General features: G+C 44.3%; 1 protein-coding gene across 6 annotated transcripts in view; it reads right to left on the reverse strand.

Moving 5' to 3' along the window:
- Nucleotides 1-1,529: 1,529 nt before the first annotated feature.
- Nucleotides 1,530-13,575, reverse strand: part of TLE1 (TLE family member 1, transcriptional corepressor) — a 104,972-nt gene continuing 92,926 nt past the window's right edge. For all 6 annotated transcript variants that reach the window (XM_010353437.2, XM_010353438.2, XM_030919666.1 and 3 more), the window contains 6 exons: nt 10,883-11,132; nt 8,958-9,205; nt 5,826-5,973; nt 3,330-3,480; nt 2,299-2,375; nt 1,530-2,156 (listed from right to left, as the gene is read on the reverse strand). In XM_010353437.2, the coding sequence (XP_010351739.1) occupies nt 2,049-2,156; nt 2,299-2,375; nt 3,330-3,480; nt 5,826-5,973; nt 8,958-9,205; nt 10,883-11,132 (982 nt within the window). In that variant the 3' untranslated portion in view covers nt 1,530-2,048. The remainder of the gene's footprint in view (nt 2,157-2,298; nt 2,376-3,329; nt 3,481-5,825; nt 5,974-8,957; nt 9,206-10,882; nt 11,133-13,575) is intronic.

Below are 13,575 nucleotides of genomic sequence, written 5' to 3' on the forward strand. Positions count from 1 at the left end.
GTATTAGAGAAAATAGGAAAGTAAGGTGGGGAGGGAGAAAGAACAGAAAAGATAAACACTCCATTAACAAGTCATCTGAGTCCGTCAGATAGAAACCTATTTTGTTATACTAGGAAGGAATGACAGCAACATCAGCTTCAATAATTGGGGGTTTGCCATTCACTTAATGAGAAGTGAAAATATTTAACTCAGTACATAAACTTTTTTTTTTTTTTTTGGCAAAAAGCAAACAAAGTAATGTTTCTGGATATATAAAGAACAAGGTCTTGGTAACAAATGGAAAATATTAAGACAAACTGCCAACAACTCGCTGGATCATAAGAAAACAAGAACATTAAAAATTCCTTAGGTGCTATTTTTAAACAGCCAGGAACACTGCCTTAAAATTATCAGCTATTATTTTAGAAAATAATAGAAAATAACAGTATATAAAAAATGAGCCATGTAGCTTTTTCAGGAGGAAACATGGATGGCAACTTATTAAAAGCCCAGGGTTACAGATTTCATCTAATCAAATTAGTAAAAGCATGTCCACAAAGATAAAGACCAAAGCCTAATGATAGGTAATAGTGGCTAGAGCTACAGGGAGGGCCTTAATGAGAAGAATGGGGAGAAGTGCTGGGTATGGTTGGCTTAACTAAATTAGTATAATAGACCAAGTAAGTACTAATGAAGACAAAACCAGCTGGCTTTCCACCTTTTACAGGTTAATGAACTCTGCAGCTTTCTATGTATCATAGATCATAACACAAAACCCAAGTGAAGCTTGTGAAGAGAGAGAATACAGATTTGGAACTATTGGGGCCAGCATGTAGTTGGTCATGCCTTTAATCCTAGCACTTTGGGAGACCAAGGCAGGAGGATCACTTGAGGCCAGGAGGTCGAGACCAGCCTGGGCAACAAAGTGAGACTCTGCCTCTACAAAAAATGAAAATTAAAAAAAAAAAAAAAAAAAAAAAAAATTAGCCCAGCTATTCAGGAGGCTGAAGTGGGAGGATTGCTTAAGCCCAGGAGCTCAAGGCTGCAGTGGGATGTGATCATGCACTCCAACCTGGGTAACAGAGTGTGAACCCAAATCTTTAAACAAAAAAAGAGAGAGAGAGAACGAAAGAAAGAAAAAGAGAAAGGGAAAGAGAAAGACAGAAGAAAGAAAAGATTGGGCCTTCCTAGGAAAAGGAATATTTTGCCTTCCAATGAATCACCAGAAAAAAGCAGAGTTTTAATTTGTGACCTTGAATCACAACAGTATCATAACAAAAGAACAAATCTTGATGAAGTAATTTTACCTTCCTAAAGAAAACTGTCATTAGTAAACCTTCAATGACTCACAATTCCTAGTCTTGAGTTCCCAGTAACTCAAGCTTGTAAAGGATTAGGTTCTAATGCAAAAGGAGCCTACCACCAAATATATTTATAAAATAAGCAGTGCAGTTCAAAACTTCCTCTACAAATGTATAATCTTTGCTTATAAAACCCACATTGATGATCCCAAAGCTGTAATAAAAAACAAGAAAGAAAAGGAAAACCACTTATTGGTACTAAAGCCTTTACTGTAATAAACCAAATATATTTACAATTTATACAAATGTTTAACCTTCAACAAAAATACAAAAAAACATTTCACAAGATGCAAAACCAGGAAACAAGTTCATTGGAGACACCGCTGCTCTACAAAGGACGGAAAGTGAGGTGAACTGCAAGGAACAGGAAAGGTAATCTCACACTTGGGCAAGGCGTGATCCCCAGATCACCCAGAAAGAAAGAATGGGCTGTCACGTGAGTCGGCCGATTCCGTTCCTCAATCCCACAACCCATGGCCCCTCTGTCTGCCTGGCCTTGGTGCTCCATTTGGTCTATGTAGACAGGTGACTTTCTGCTGATGGACTTGTCGCCTCTTCTTTGTAGACTCAAAGTAGTTTCGTGTCAAGGTTTGGAAACAGGTGTTTGTATTTTTTTTTTTTCTCTTTTAAAGTTACAACTTTTCTATTTCTACAAATTCGAAACATTTTGGCCCAATTCAACTATAAATGTTAAACCACATAATGTTTTCAGTAGATGACTTCATAGACTGTAGCCTTCTTGTCCCCTGAGCCAGTAACTATGTACTTATCATCCACGGAGATGTCACAGCTAAGCACTGACGAGGACTCTTTGGACTGGAAGAGAAAACAATGGACACGTGTTTAATGTGGAACAACGGTACTCAGAGGCCCTGCTCCCTCTGAGGCACCTTCACTCCTGGTTTCAAAGGCAACACTGGGGTCAAATTGTGGATCTAGGTGAGGAGCACTTACTCACCTGGAATATGCTGGCTCCATAGGGGGTCCGCCAAGCATTGAGGAGGTTATCTTTTCCAGTACTCACAAACCATTTACCTAGAATTAGCAAAGGAACATCTAGTTTTCACAAGGTTAAAATTCCTACTATACAATTAGCAACTTGGACTTAATCAAACTAAGAACATTTTTAATGTATGAACCATCATGCCCTAAGGGACTGGTCCATGACATGAACAGTGGTTTTAAATCTGGGCTCCTCAGTGATTTATCAGTGTGATCTTGGGTATAATCTAAGAGGTGTCAGCCTCCTTAGTCACTGGATACAGGACTAGTAGCATCATATCCAACACAGGGTAACCCTCAAATATAGAATCAATGAAGAATGTCTTCTATTTTAGTCAGTCTCCCCATGATAAAATGGGAGCAGACAGGATTAAACATCCAACTTAAGTAAAATGCCAGTCACATCAAATAGTATGAAGAAAAATGTTCAATAAGTGATAGGCACTCATCCATCCATCCATCCATCCATTCATCCGTCTGTCCACCCACCTCTGCATCCTGTGAACAGATATCTGCCCATCTGCAGTGCACAAGAAGGGTCTCCACATGAACTTCTTCCCTCTTCAACCTCACTGTAGAGTGTAACTAAGTGTCTGGGTACACCTAAATATCCGCTTCTCTGACCCTGGATTCCTCATCACGGACAGCTCATGACTTCCACTGCCCCTCCCCCATTCTTCAGTAAATTCCCACCCACCCCTCTACAGAGTGGAAACTCATTGTCGTCTCCCAACCCCCACCGAAACAAACCTGTGTCCAAACCTTGTATTAGGCAATCACACTGCCTGCTGACTTTTCTCAAATTAGCAAAACAAACTGAAACAGACATTGCTGTGCTCTGAAGGGCATATTAAAACAATAGAATTATTGCATCCAGCTGCTCAGAGAACAACACTGTTTCCAGATATGATCTCTACCATATTTTTTTAAGAAGCATTTTCCATTTGGGCCATCAACGACTGCCAGTTTCCTTTCGGCTGAACTCACCACAGTAAGCAAATTTCAGGGACAGCACGCAGCTCTCGTGCAGGTGCAACTGGTACTTGTCGGGCTTGTTCACGTGCAGCACCTCCACATTGCTGCTCTCCATGCCCACTGCCAGCCACTCCCCGGTGGGGCAGTAGCCCAGGGAGAAGATCTGCAAGGAGCAGGACAGGCTCACTCATGATTCCGCCTGATACACTTAGGAAGGGAAGACGCAATGTGAAAGCGGGGGAAAGGAGCAAGAATAGGCAGAGGTAATCATCCGAGTCCAGACTGTGGGGAGGGCCACAGGGCAAGTGATCTAATGCAGATGAACCAAGTGTCAAAACCTTTAGGAAACTGGAAACATTTGAACCCCTCTGTCCTTTGGGATAAAATTAAGAAATGATTCCTAATAATAATGGCATTCGTGTGTACATTTTAAAGGAGGCCTTACCTTTTCGAGACAGTAACTGAAATACAATCATATATCACCTATCAAGGCAGATGTGTTCTGAGAAATGTGTCGTTAGGTGACTTTATTTATTTATTTATTTATTTTTATATTTTTACTTTTTTCAAGATGGAGTTTTGCTCTGTCACCCGGGCCAGAGTGCAGTGGCATGATCTCAGCTCACTGCAACCCCCACCTCCTAGGTTCAAGTGATTCTCCTGCCTCAGCCTCCTGACTAGCTGGGACTCCAGGCATGAACCACCACGCCTGCCTAATTTTTGTATTTTTAGTAGAGACGGGGTTTCACCATATTGGCCAGGCTGGTCTTGAACTCCTGACCCCTGGATCCAACCACCTCCGCCTCCCAGAGTGCTGGGATTACAGGCATGAGCCACTGCGCCCAGTCTTTTAATTTCTTTATTTTTTGAGACGGAGTCTCGCTCTGTCACCCAGGCTGGAGTGCAATGGTGCGATCTCAGCTCACTGCAAGCTCTGCCTCCCATGTTCACGCCATTCTCCTGCCTCAGCCTCCTGAGTAGCTGGGACTACAGGCGCCCGCCACCGCGCCCGGCTAATTTTTTGTATTTTTAGTAGAGACGGAGTTTCACCATGTTAGCTAGGATGGTCTCGATCTCCTGACCTCGTGATCCGCCCGCCTCGGCCTCCCAAAGTGTTGGGATTACAGGTGTGAGCCACCACGCCCGGCCTTGTTAGGTTACTTTATAGTGTGAACTTCACAGAGTGCACTTACACACACCTATCACTCGTAGGCTACAAGCCTGCACAGCATGCTACTGTACTGAGTACTGTAGGCAACTGTAGCATAATGGGAAGTATTTGTACATTCAGATATATCTAAACATTGAAAAGGTACAGAAAAATATGGTATTATAATCTTAAGGGATCATTGTCACATATGAGGTCTGTCCTTGGCCAAAAGGTTATATGGTGCATGACTGTGCTTATGGATAAAATGATATGCTATCTGGAATTTACTTTAAAATAATCCAGTGTTTGGGGATGGGGACGAGAGTTATCACACGGCCAAATAACTTAAAGCTGAGTGATGGGCATGTGGCGTTTATTGTACAATTCTCTGTACTTTCATAACTGCTTGGACATTTGCTGTACTCATATGTATTTGAGAATTTCTCTAAGAAGTTAGAAGAAAAACAAAAAAGGCAGACCAAAAATTGTATCCTACTTATGCTGGGAAAGAGGGAAAACAGCAAAACTCTAAGAAACTCAACAAAATGTTAACCGGAATATGAAATTTAGAAGTATATATGCTTGTTTTGTTTCTGTCCTAGTTTTCTGAGTAGAATTATTTTTATTACAAAACAAGGTAAAAAAAAAAAAAAAAGCCAAGTCATGATCAAAGCAACAAATCTACCACCAGAAAGCATTTAAAACGGCAAACACTGTTTTTTCCAAAACAAGTGTACATTCAGACACTGGGCATCAAAATATTTTTCACAATCTACAAAGCTGCCATTTATATATTATTTCAAAAGTCTGCAAATCTAGTCAGCCATGAGTTCATTTTTTAAAGGATGAGGAATAAAATGGGTATCACTGAGGTATTTCTGCAATTTTTAAAGCTCTCTGGTGCAGGGGAAATAAATGAACTTTCAGAGGAGCTGTGAGTTCTCTCCACTCCTAGTGACATTCTGCACATTTCTCAAGCTCTATTTATTTGGGAATCAAAAAATCACCTCCTACTCCTACATTAGATGGTGAGAATACGTACCACCGATCAAATACTGCCCAAGGAAAACTATATATTCCTCACCGCACAAATCCCTTAAACAAACTCATATATAAATATAACAGCGAACACCCCTTAACCTACAGGATTCTAAAAGCCACTCTAGGAGTTCTGGGGAAGGTAGGGGGGAGGGTCGTGAAGGAGGAGGTGGTGGTCGTTGTTTTTAAATTAGTTATCTCAAATTCAGCCCTGTCTGTTTGTCCAGCCACTAACATCCTGGTAAGGGGGGAGGGTGTGAGGAGGAAGACACACCCCAGCACCTCCCAGACTCTGGGGCAAGCGGAAGCCACTCAGTCACCTGGGAGGTGAAGTCGTGCTGCTGCAGCTGCCGCCCTTCGCGCAGGTCCCAGGACCTGACCGTGTTGTCCAAACCGCCCGTCCAGAGCTTGGTGCCATCATTAGAAATGTCAATACAGCTGGCTCCATCTGTGTGGCCCTGGAATTGCCTGATAAAACAAACCAGATTTAATAATGATTTCCTGCCAGAGCTCAAGGTAAACACTGTTGTGTTGTTAGTTTTGGACCCTGTGTGTGCATGTGTGTGTGTCATCCCGCCAGTGTCTGCTGATGTGCAAGATCAAACTAACCTTCCCCCCGGGAGGAGGGGAAACAGCACCTGCTGATTGTCTTTCCTTTTTTTCACGATCCAGGTGCTAAAGAAATGGAATATGCCACTGCAGGTCACTACCCAGAAGTTAAATACACTACTCTGACAAATCCGTCTGCAAGGTAAAATTCTTGCCAGCTCTGGAAAAGTGTTTAATTGTTAAATAGAAAATAAAAGACAAACACACAAAATCCCAATTGTATTCCTTACGGAAAGATAAAGGTCTGTTCTTTAATCGTACAGGCCTGAATCCATGAGAGAAAGAAATAGGGGACGTTACAAGCACAGAGTGGACAGAAGCATTCCTGTTTCCATGAGTGGATCAACACAGCAATGCCCTACATGCCAACAGAGCATGAGCTCATGTATTTACTCAACCTTGCTTTCTGTGTTAGAAAGAGCCCTGCATTAGGAAATCTGGACTCGCAGAGACAAAGGGTCACGCATGCCGGCCTCCTGACCTCACAGGCATTGGGCAGAGACAGAGGTAATTGCCATGGGCACCTCAGCAAGACTCTCCCTCCAAGCTGAGCACAAAGTTGTTCTTTAAAGCAGAACCTTGTGCTTCATTCAAAAATCGCCACCAGAAACAATCAGCCAACAGGGATCTGCTGAGCACAGACGCTGTGCAAGGCAATGACCAGAGCGGCTGAGGGGAGGTCAGTGTAAGCCCCAGCAGGGACGGTGACCGTCCTGGACTCAGTTCTGCATGCTGAGAGGGAGCTGGTGGGGGAGCAGCCAGAAAAGGTGAACAAAGTCTAGACCCACCCTCGGAACCAGGCGGGATCCAGTAAAGAACGGCGTGGGGATTTCAACACCGAGAGGAAAGTTTCCATGCTGCTTCTTCCTCCAGGATCCCCACACCTTATCATTCCCATAGAGCTCCAAACTTTTAACCTGCGCTTGGATTTTAAAGAGTGGAAGGGAAGGAAAAAGCACCACTACTGTCCTAAATTCTAAGCCAAGATGTGAACCAACACTTTAAACATCTTCTCTCTGCAAGCCATTCCCAACTTCTGCACGTTAGGATCCAGGCTGAGTCCGCTCTCCTCTACTGCGACTGTGCAGGTGGACCTCAAGTGTTTCTGCTTGCTTCCCAGACATCCCCACAGAACACCCAGGCTTGGAGCAGTCGCTGCGTCTCTTGGTGAAAGTCTTGCTTTTCTTCCCTTCAAACAGCTCTGGAAATCCAGTGATCTCTTGACCCTCTGACTTCTTTGGACCTTTCTAACTCATTAAACGCTGTTCCTCATTGACTGAAAACACCTTCCTCTGCTGACATACAGTACCTGACGGCTGCCCCCCATCCCTCTGCCCTCTCTCCACCCATATACTTCAGCATTACTCTCAGGCACATCCTATGACTGTTCAGAACGTGCTGGGTTACGGTGGATACAAAGACATGCAATAGGCTGTGCCTGGCCCTGTTACACGCGGCAGCCACTAGCCACCTGTGGGCGGTCCAGAGAAAGATTTGTAAGATGCTACCCCATCCTATCCAACAGGTATTTACTCCCCAGGAGCCGGCATGGAGCAAGGGATCGCAGCACAGAGAAGACAGCAGAATGCCTGGGCCCCAACTTGGCTCCACCACATCCGACTGTGCAACCTGAAGCCAGTAACTTACCCTCTCTGAGCCTCAGGCACTTCATCTATAAAATGGGGCAAATAGCAAGACAGTGTCATGAGGACTAAGTGGAGGAATATTTGAAAAGTGCTTGGAATTGATATTTTGAAAGTGCTACTTATGGAGTTTTAAAAAAAGAAAAAACAAGTCACTTTTGCTAGGATAAAAGGTTGAGAGGGCGTTCGGCTCTGGCTCCATTATTCCATTTTGCTCACCTACACTACTCAGCAAACGGAAGAGGAAAATAACTGCCGCACCGTCGCCCACATGCAGGGACCCGGCCCGGCTCAATGACACTTAATGGATTTCTACAGTGGAGGTTTGAAGAGAGTGAGCTGTCATGATGACTGCTGGAGCCCGTGCCTTCTCTGTGCAGCATGAGTGGGGACTTACCAAACAAGCCATGGACCCCAAACTGCACCATCCGCAGGGACGGCTTCCCAGCGAGGATGAAACAAGAGTAAAACACATGCTTCATTTTACCTTTCATGTTTCATTCGTGCTTACTTTAAAAAGACTTTTTGAGAACAGTTCTGGTGTGAGCACTGACTTCTGAAGGGGGCATTTGGTGGGGGAGCTGAGGAGAGACACAAGGGTACCAGAACTGCAGCTGCTGCTAAGGTGACAGGGCCGATGCCAGGACGCGAGGCAAAACCCTGCGGGATCCTGTGTGGAACCACCCCTGGGCAGGTCTCCTATTTCATTATTGAGATACTTTAAAACCATTTTGTGGGCGAAATTCATGGAATCTCCTCTTCTCATGTCTCCTTGTTGATTTTCTGTTATCTTTTATCAGTTGGTTCTTGTCTGCACCAAGTTCTAGCCAAAGCCCAAAACATCTAGTAGCAAGGGACCTTTGTGCTGCCGTGTAATCCACACTAGGCCACCCCTTGGCAAAAGCCAGAAGTATTTTTAGAACAAGTTTGGAGTCTGTATGTGGGCTGACATACAGACTGCAGGATATACAGACTATCTACAAGGAGATAGAACGTCTCGGTGACCCCAGGCATAGTAGCAAGACTGTAAGCCCCCCAAAGGCAGCAACACGGTTGTCTTTGTTCCCCCATCATCTAGCCCCACGCCTGGCATTCAAGAGGCTCTTACTGTGCGGGCCGCGGGCAGCCAGAGAGAAGCAGAGGTAATAGGCCCAGCTGCTCAAGAAGGGAACCCCTCCTTAGACGACTATCTTTGCTCACCTCACTAGTGTCTGGTTGTGCAGATCCCACACAGCGATGTTGCCATCGCTGCAGCATGAGAAGCAGACCTTGGAATCTGGGCTGATGGCCAGGGCGTAGCAGGCGGGGGCCGAGGACGTCAGCTCCGCCTTGATGCGTGGGGTCGGAGCCGCCAGGTCCCAAATGGACAAAGTACTGGCTTCCCCTCCCACTATGAGAGTGCACCCATCAGGTAGCAATTTACAGGAACGGATATAATTGTCTCTGTTCTGTAAAATAAACATAATTCATTGCTATAATGAATTACCGAGCAATCATAGCACCATGTTCTCTAATGGCTGTCTTGGTTTTTTGAGTTAAAGAGTGGCATTTCACGGACACTCTAACAGAGCAAGAGATCTCTAGTCAAGATTGGGGTCCAAGTACAACTGTCTCCTTCAAAACAGTAAACAAAACAAATTCACAGGAGCTTAGATAACTGTTTCTGGTGTCCTGCATCACAGAGCTGAAACTATCTAGGTATGAGGTACAGGTGTACACACAGTTCCCTGAGAAGAAACCACTTTTCCAAAGCTAGTTTATACATCTGCCTCATCACCCTGCATCATTTACTGCTTGGAAACTGCAGGCCCCCGTCTATGTTTTGGTCTTCATTATGCTGAGCACATTACTTCATTAGTCAGAGGGATTCTTGCTAATAATTTACCAGAGCTGCTTTCTCAAGTTGTCATGTGGCTGCTATTATATTTAAGCCCCAATGCAAAGGCCAAAGAACCTGATAAAAGCAGGCATCTTGCCATCAAAACCAATACATATGAAGGGGGTGGGGGTGGGGGACCCTCATAAGATCAACCCCTGAAAGATGCAGATATGGCTAAAGTTTGCTTACGTGCTTTTCACGATGGACTGTCTTTCAAAGATTAAAGAAACCTTAAACACGTGACTTCAACAAAGGATATTCCTACTGCTATAGAATGTTGGGCCATATTTAAATACAAGTTTCATGAATGAAGACATTTTGAAGTTATTTGTGTTTTTTTAAAAAGGCACTAATCACTACTCTAAAAACAAGTCTGTGTTTCAGAAACACTGCCACTCTGCTTTTTGGAAACACTCTCTCCAGAATCCTTACAATTTTCCAGGCAGGGAGTGGGTACACGGCACCATCTGCAACAGCAGAGTGCAGGCAGACCCCATGGCCAGGGCAGGGCAGGGCAGGGCAGGGCAGGGCAGCTCGGAGTCTGCTTAAGGCCAGTGGTATGTGCTCTGTAAATCCTGGGGTTACGGTTTAGAGACTGGAACATGTCCCAACATGTTTTATGTCCCTGAAAAATGCAAAATGGTATTCTCAAGCTCTGAGCGGACATGGCTTAGGTACTCTGGGAAAGCATTCTCACCGCTCTATTTTGTTGATGGCTGCCCCCGGCCTTTGCAGTGACAGCCTTTAACCCTTTCCTGAAGTGAAGGTCATAAAACCTAACCAGCCCTCTCAGGTCTCCCTTAAAAACACAGATCTTACCCTGTTCAGAATGGTTTTTATGCCATGTTATCAAATATTTACTATTCTATATTTATCTAAAGGCTATAGGGAAATTAAAAACTGAGTGGATGGCAGGGACCAGAGTCCAGGCCAAGCTGTGCTTTTGTCCATTAAATGGGAAACCCCCTTTTGTAATGTACATCCATACACAAGGAGAGCCTCTGTAAACCACTGTAAAATATTTTTTAAAAAGAAATCCATCAACTCTGGGATGTAGCCAGTACAACAGCAACAAATGAAACCTTCACATTTAAACGGGGGGCCGAGGGGGTTAAATACCCAACACAGGAAACAGAAGGGGCTTCTATTTCCTCATAATGGGAATAAAACCCAGGCCCACACAGCTATTTCCTTATTGAATCTCCAGGGAGAAATTGCCCTTGTGCACCAGTTCCTGTCCACTCACCAGACAGTCGAGCTGGGAGACAGGACTCTTATTGCCAGGGTGGCTGATGTCCCAGACCTTGACGCAGCCCTTCCCGCCCGTGTACACGTGTCTCGTGGGGTTGCTGATGGTCACCGCGCATACCACCTCCCCGTGGTTGAGGGTGTTGATCTGGCGAGCATGCCGGGGGATTCCGGGTCCGATGAGGGCGTCGGGGGGAAAAGGGACAGGCTGCATCTGACCATCTGCGGTAACGTGGAAGGAGTATGCACTTTTGGAAAAACGAATGGAGAGAAGACAGAAAACACATTTACAGAGGAAGCAGGCATTACCTCGGCAATGTGCTACGACTATGAAAACGATGAAAAAAAGGAAAGATTCTCTTGTATATTTTCCTTTCAAAACAATACAAGTTGAAGTATTTACTGATGGTGCAAATTTAAAATATTTAATAGCAGAAATCTGGCGTGTACCAAATGACATATACATAGAACTGTATTAAAACATTTTTTAAGGTATTTAAATCGTTCTTATCCATTCTATAAAGCATTCCCTCAAATCTCCTTATAAAACACTTAACGCACTTCCAAATGAACATAAAATACCTCCTTCCATGTATCTTGTGTAATTTTATGATTTCTTAGTATAATTTTAAATGATTATTTTCCCTGCTAAAGATGAAGCCCTTAAGAACTAATAATAATTAAACAGAGTAGACAGTGTATTTCAATAGCAAACACACCCCCCCCCCAAAAAAAAAAACAGCTTTCTAAAAATACCAGTTTATGGTTTGGACTTCAACTTTCTTTTGCTTAAGGAAGAGAAAATAACAGATTATTTTATATGGCTTTAAACAGGATTTTAGGTTTCCTACTCAACAATCTTCCTCGCCTACGTTGGTCAGGAACGCCATTATATAAGGCAGCAAAGTGCCCAGCTAAAAAAACTACTCTTCCTCACCCTCCTTTAGCCCGGCGTGCCTATGTTCTGACCAATGAGGTCTAAGAAGAAGCTGCTGGATGGCATTTTGAGGAAGTTCTGAACTTGAAAGAGAGGAGAGGGATGGGGGATATGGGAACTCTTCTGTAACTTTCCAATCTATTTTGCCTGGAACCCATAACTGCTCTAAAAAAATAAATAGGGAGGGAGCACACCTGCCCTCTTCTCTTCTTCCTTCCCACTGCCTGAGCTAAGAGGGATGACTGGTGCTCCTATGGCCCCTCTGGGCCACAGGTTGATTTCAAAGACAGAAATCAATTGCTGGATAGCAAAGATGTGGAACCAACCCAAATGCCCATCAATGATAGACTGGATAAAGAAAATGTTGCACATATACACCATGGAATACTATACAGCCATAAAAAAAAGGATGAGTCCATGTCCTTTGCAGGGACATGGATGAAACTAGAAACCATCATTCTCAGCAAACTAACACAGGAACAGAAAACCAAATACCACATGTTCTCACTCATAAGTGGGAGTTGAACAATGAGAACACGTGGACACAGGAACGGGAACATCACACACTGGGGCCTGTCAGGAGGTGGGGGGCTAGGGGAGGGATAGCATTAGGAGAAATACCTAATGTAGGTGATGGGTTGATGGGTGCAGCAAACCACCATGGCACGGGTATACCTATGTAACAAACTTGCACATTCTGCACATGTATCCGAGAACTTAAAATGGAAGGAAGGGAGGGAGGGAGGAAGAAGGAAGGAAGGAAGGAAAGGGAGGGGGGGGAGGGAGGGAGGGAGGGAGGGAGGAGGGAGGGAGGGAGGGGGAAGGGAGGGAAGGAAGAAAGGAAGGAAGAAAGGAAGGGAGGGAGGGAGGAGGGAAGGGGGAATGGGGGAGGGAAGGAAGGAAGGAAGGAAGTGGGGGGAAAGGGGGGAAGGAAGGAAGGAATTGCTGGGGGAGATAGAACAGAAAGACAGGATGCAGAGGCCCTGGTGACACTATGGGGCTGTCATACCTGCCCTGAGCTGCTGAGAGCGAGAGAGTAATAAACTTCCACATTATTTAAGCTACCATTTTATTCCCCTGTTAAATACAAACAAACCTAATCCTAGTTACCCACTTCTACTTCTACACCAAAATTCAAAGCATATTTTTTCCTCCAACAAACTTAATTTAAACTCCAAGAGCTAAGATCCTAGGGACATGATAAAACATAAACAAAGAAAAGACACTTTAGAAGATAGAAAAAAGAGAAGTGCTAATGTTTTCACTCTACATCAACTGATAAAATGATGCACATTCGGCTGGGTGCGGTGGCTCACACCTGTAATCCCAGCACTTTGGGAGGCAGAGGTGGGTGGATCACCAGGTCAGGAGTTCAAGACCAGCCTGACCAACACGGTGAAATCCCGTCTCTACTAAAAATACAAAAAATAGCTGGGCATGGTGGCACGTGCATGTAGTCCCAGCTACTTGGGAGGCTGAGGCAGGAGAATGGTGTGAACTCAGGAGGTGGAGCTTGCACTGAGGCGAGATCGCACCACTGCACTCCAGCCTGGGCAACACAGCAAGACTCCATCTCAAAAAATAATAATAAAATAATAATTTTAAAAATAAAAACAAAAGTAAAACAATTGAGTTGCACATGATTTATAAGGATGGTGGTTAAGGTGGGGAAACTGCTTCTCAAAGATCTCGGTGCTATGAGAGAAATGACATGTGAGGATTAGTTTCTCTCTGTGTACCACAAATCAAGCTGG

The sequence above is a fragment of the Rhinopithecus roxellana genome, chromosome 16 (genome assembly GCF_007565055.1).
Source record: "Rhinopithecus roxellana isolate Shanxi Qingling chromosome 16, ASM756505v1, whole genome shotgun sequence".
NCBI classification, from domain to species: Eukaryota; Metazoa; Chordata; class Mammalia; order Primates; family Cercopithecidae; genus Rhinopithecus; species Rhinopithecus roxellana.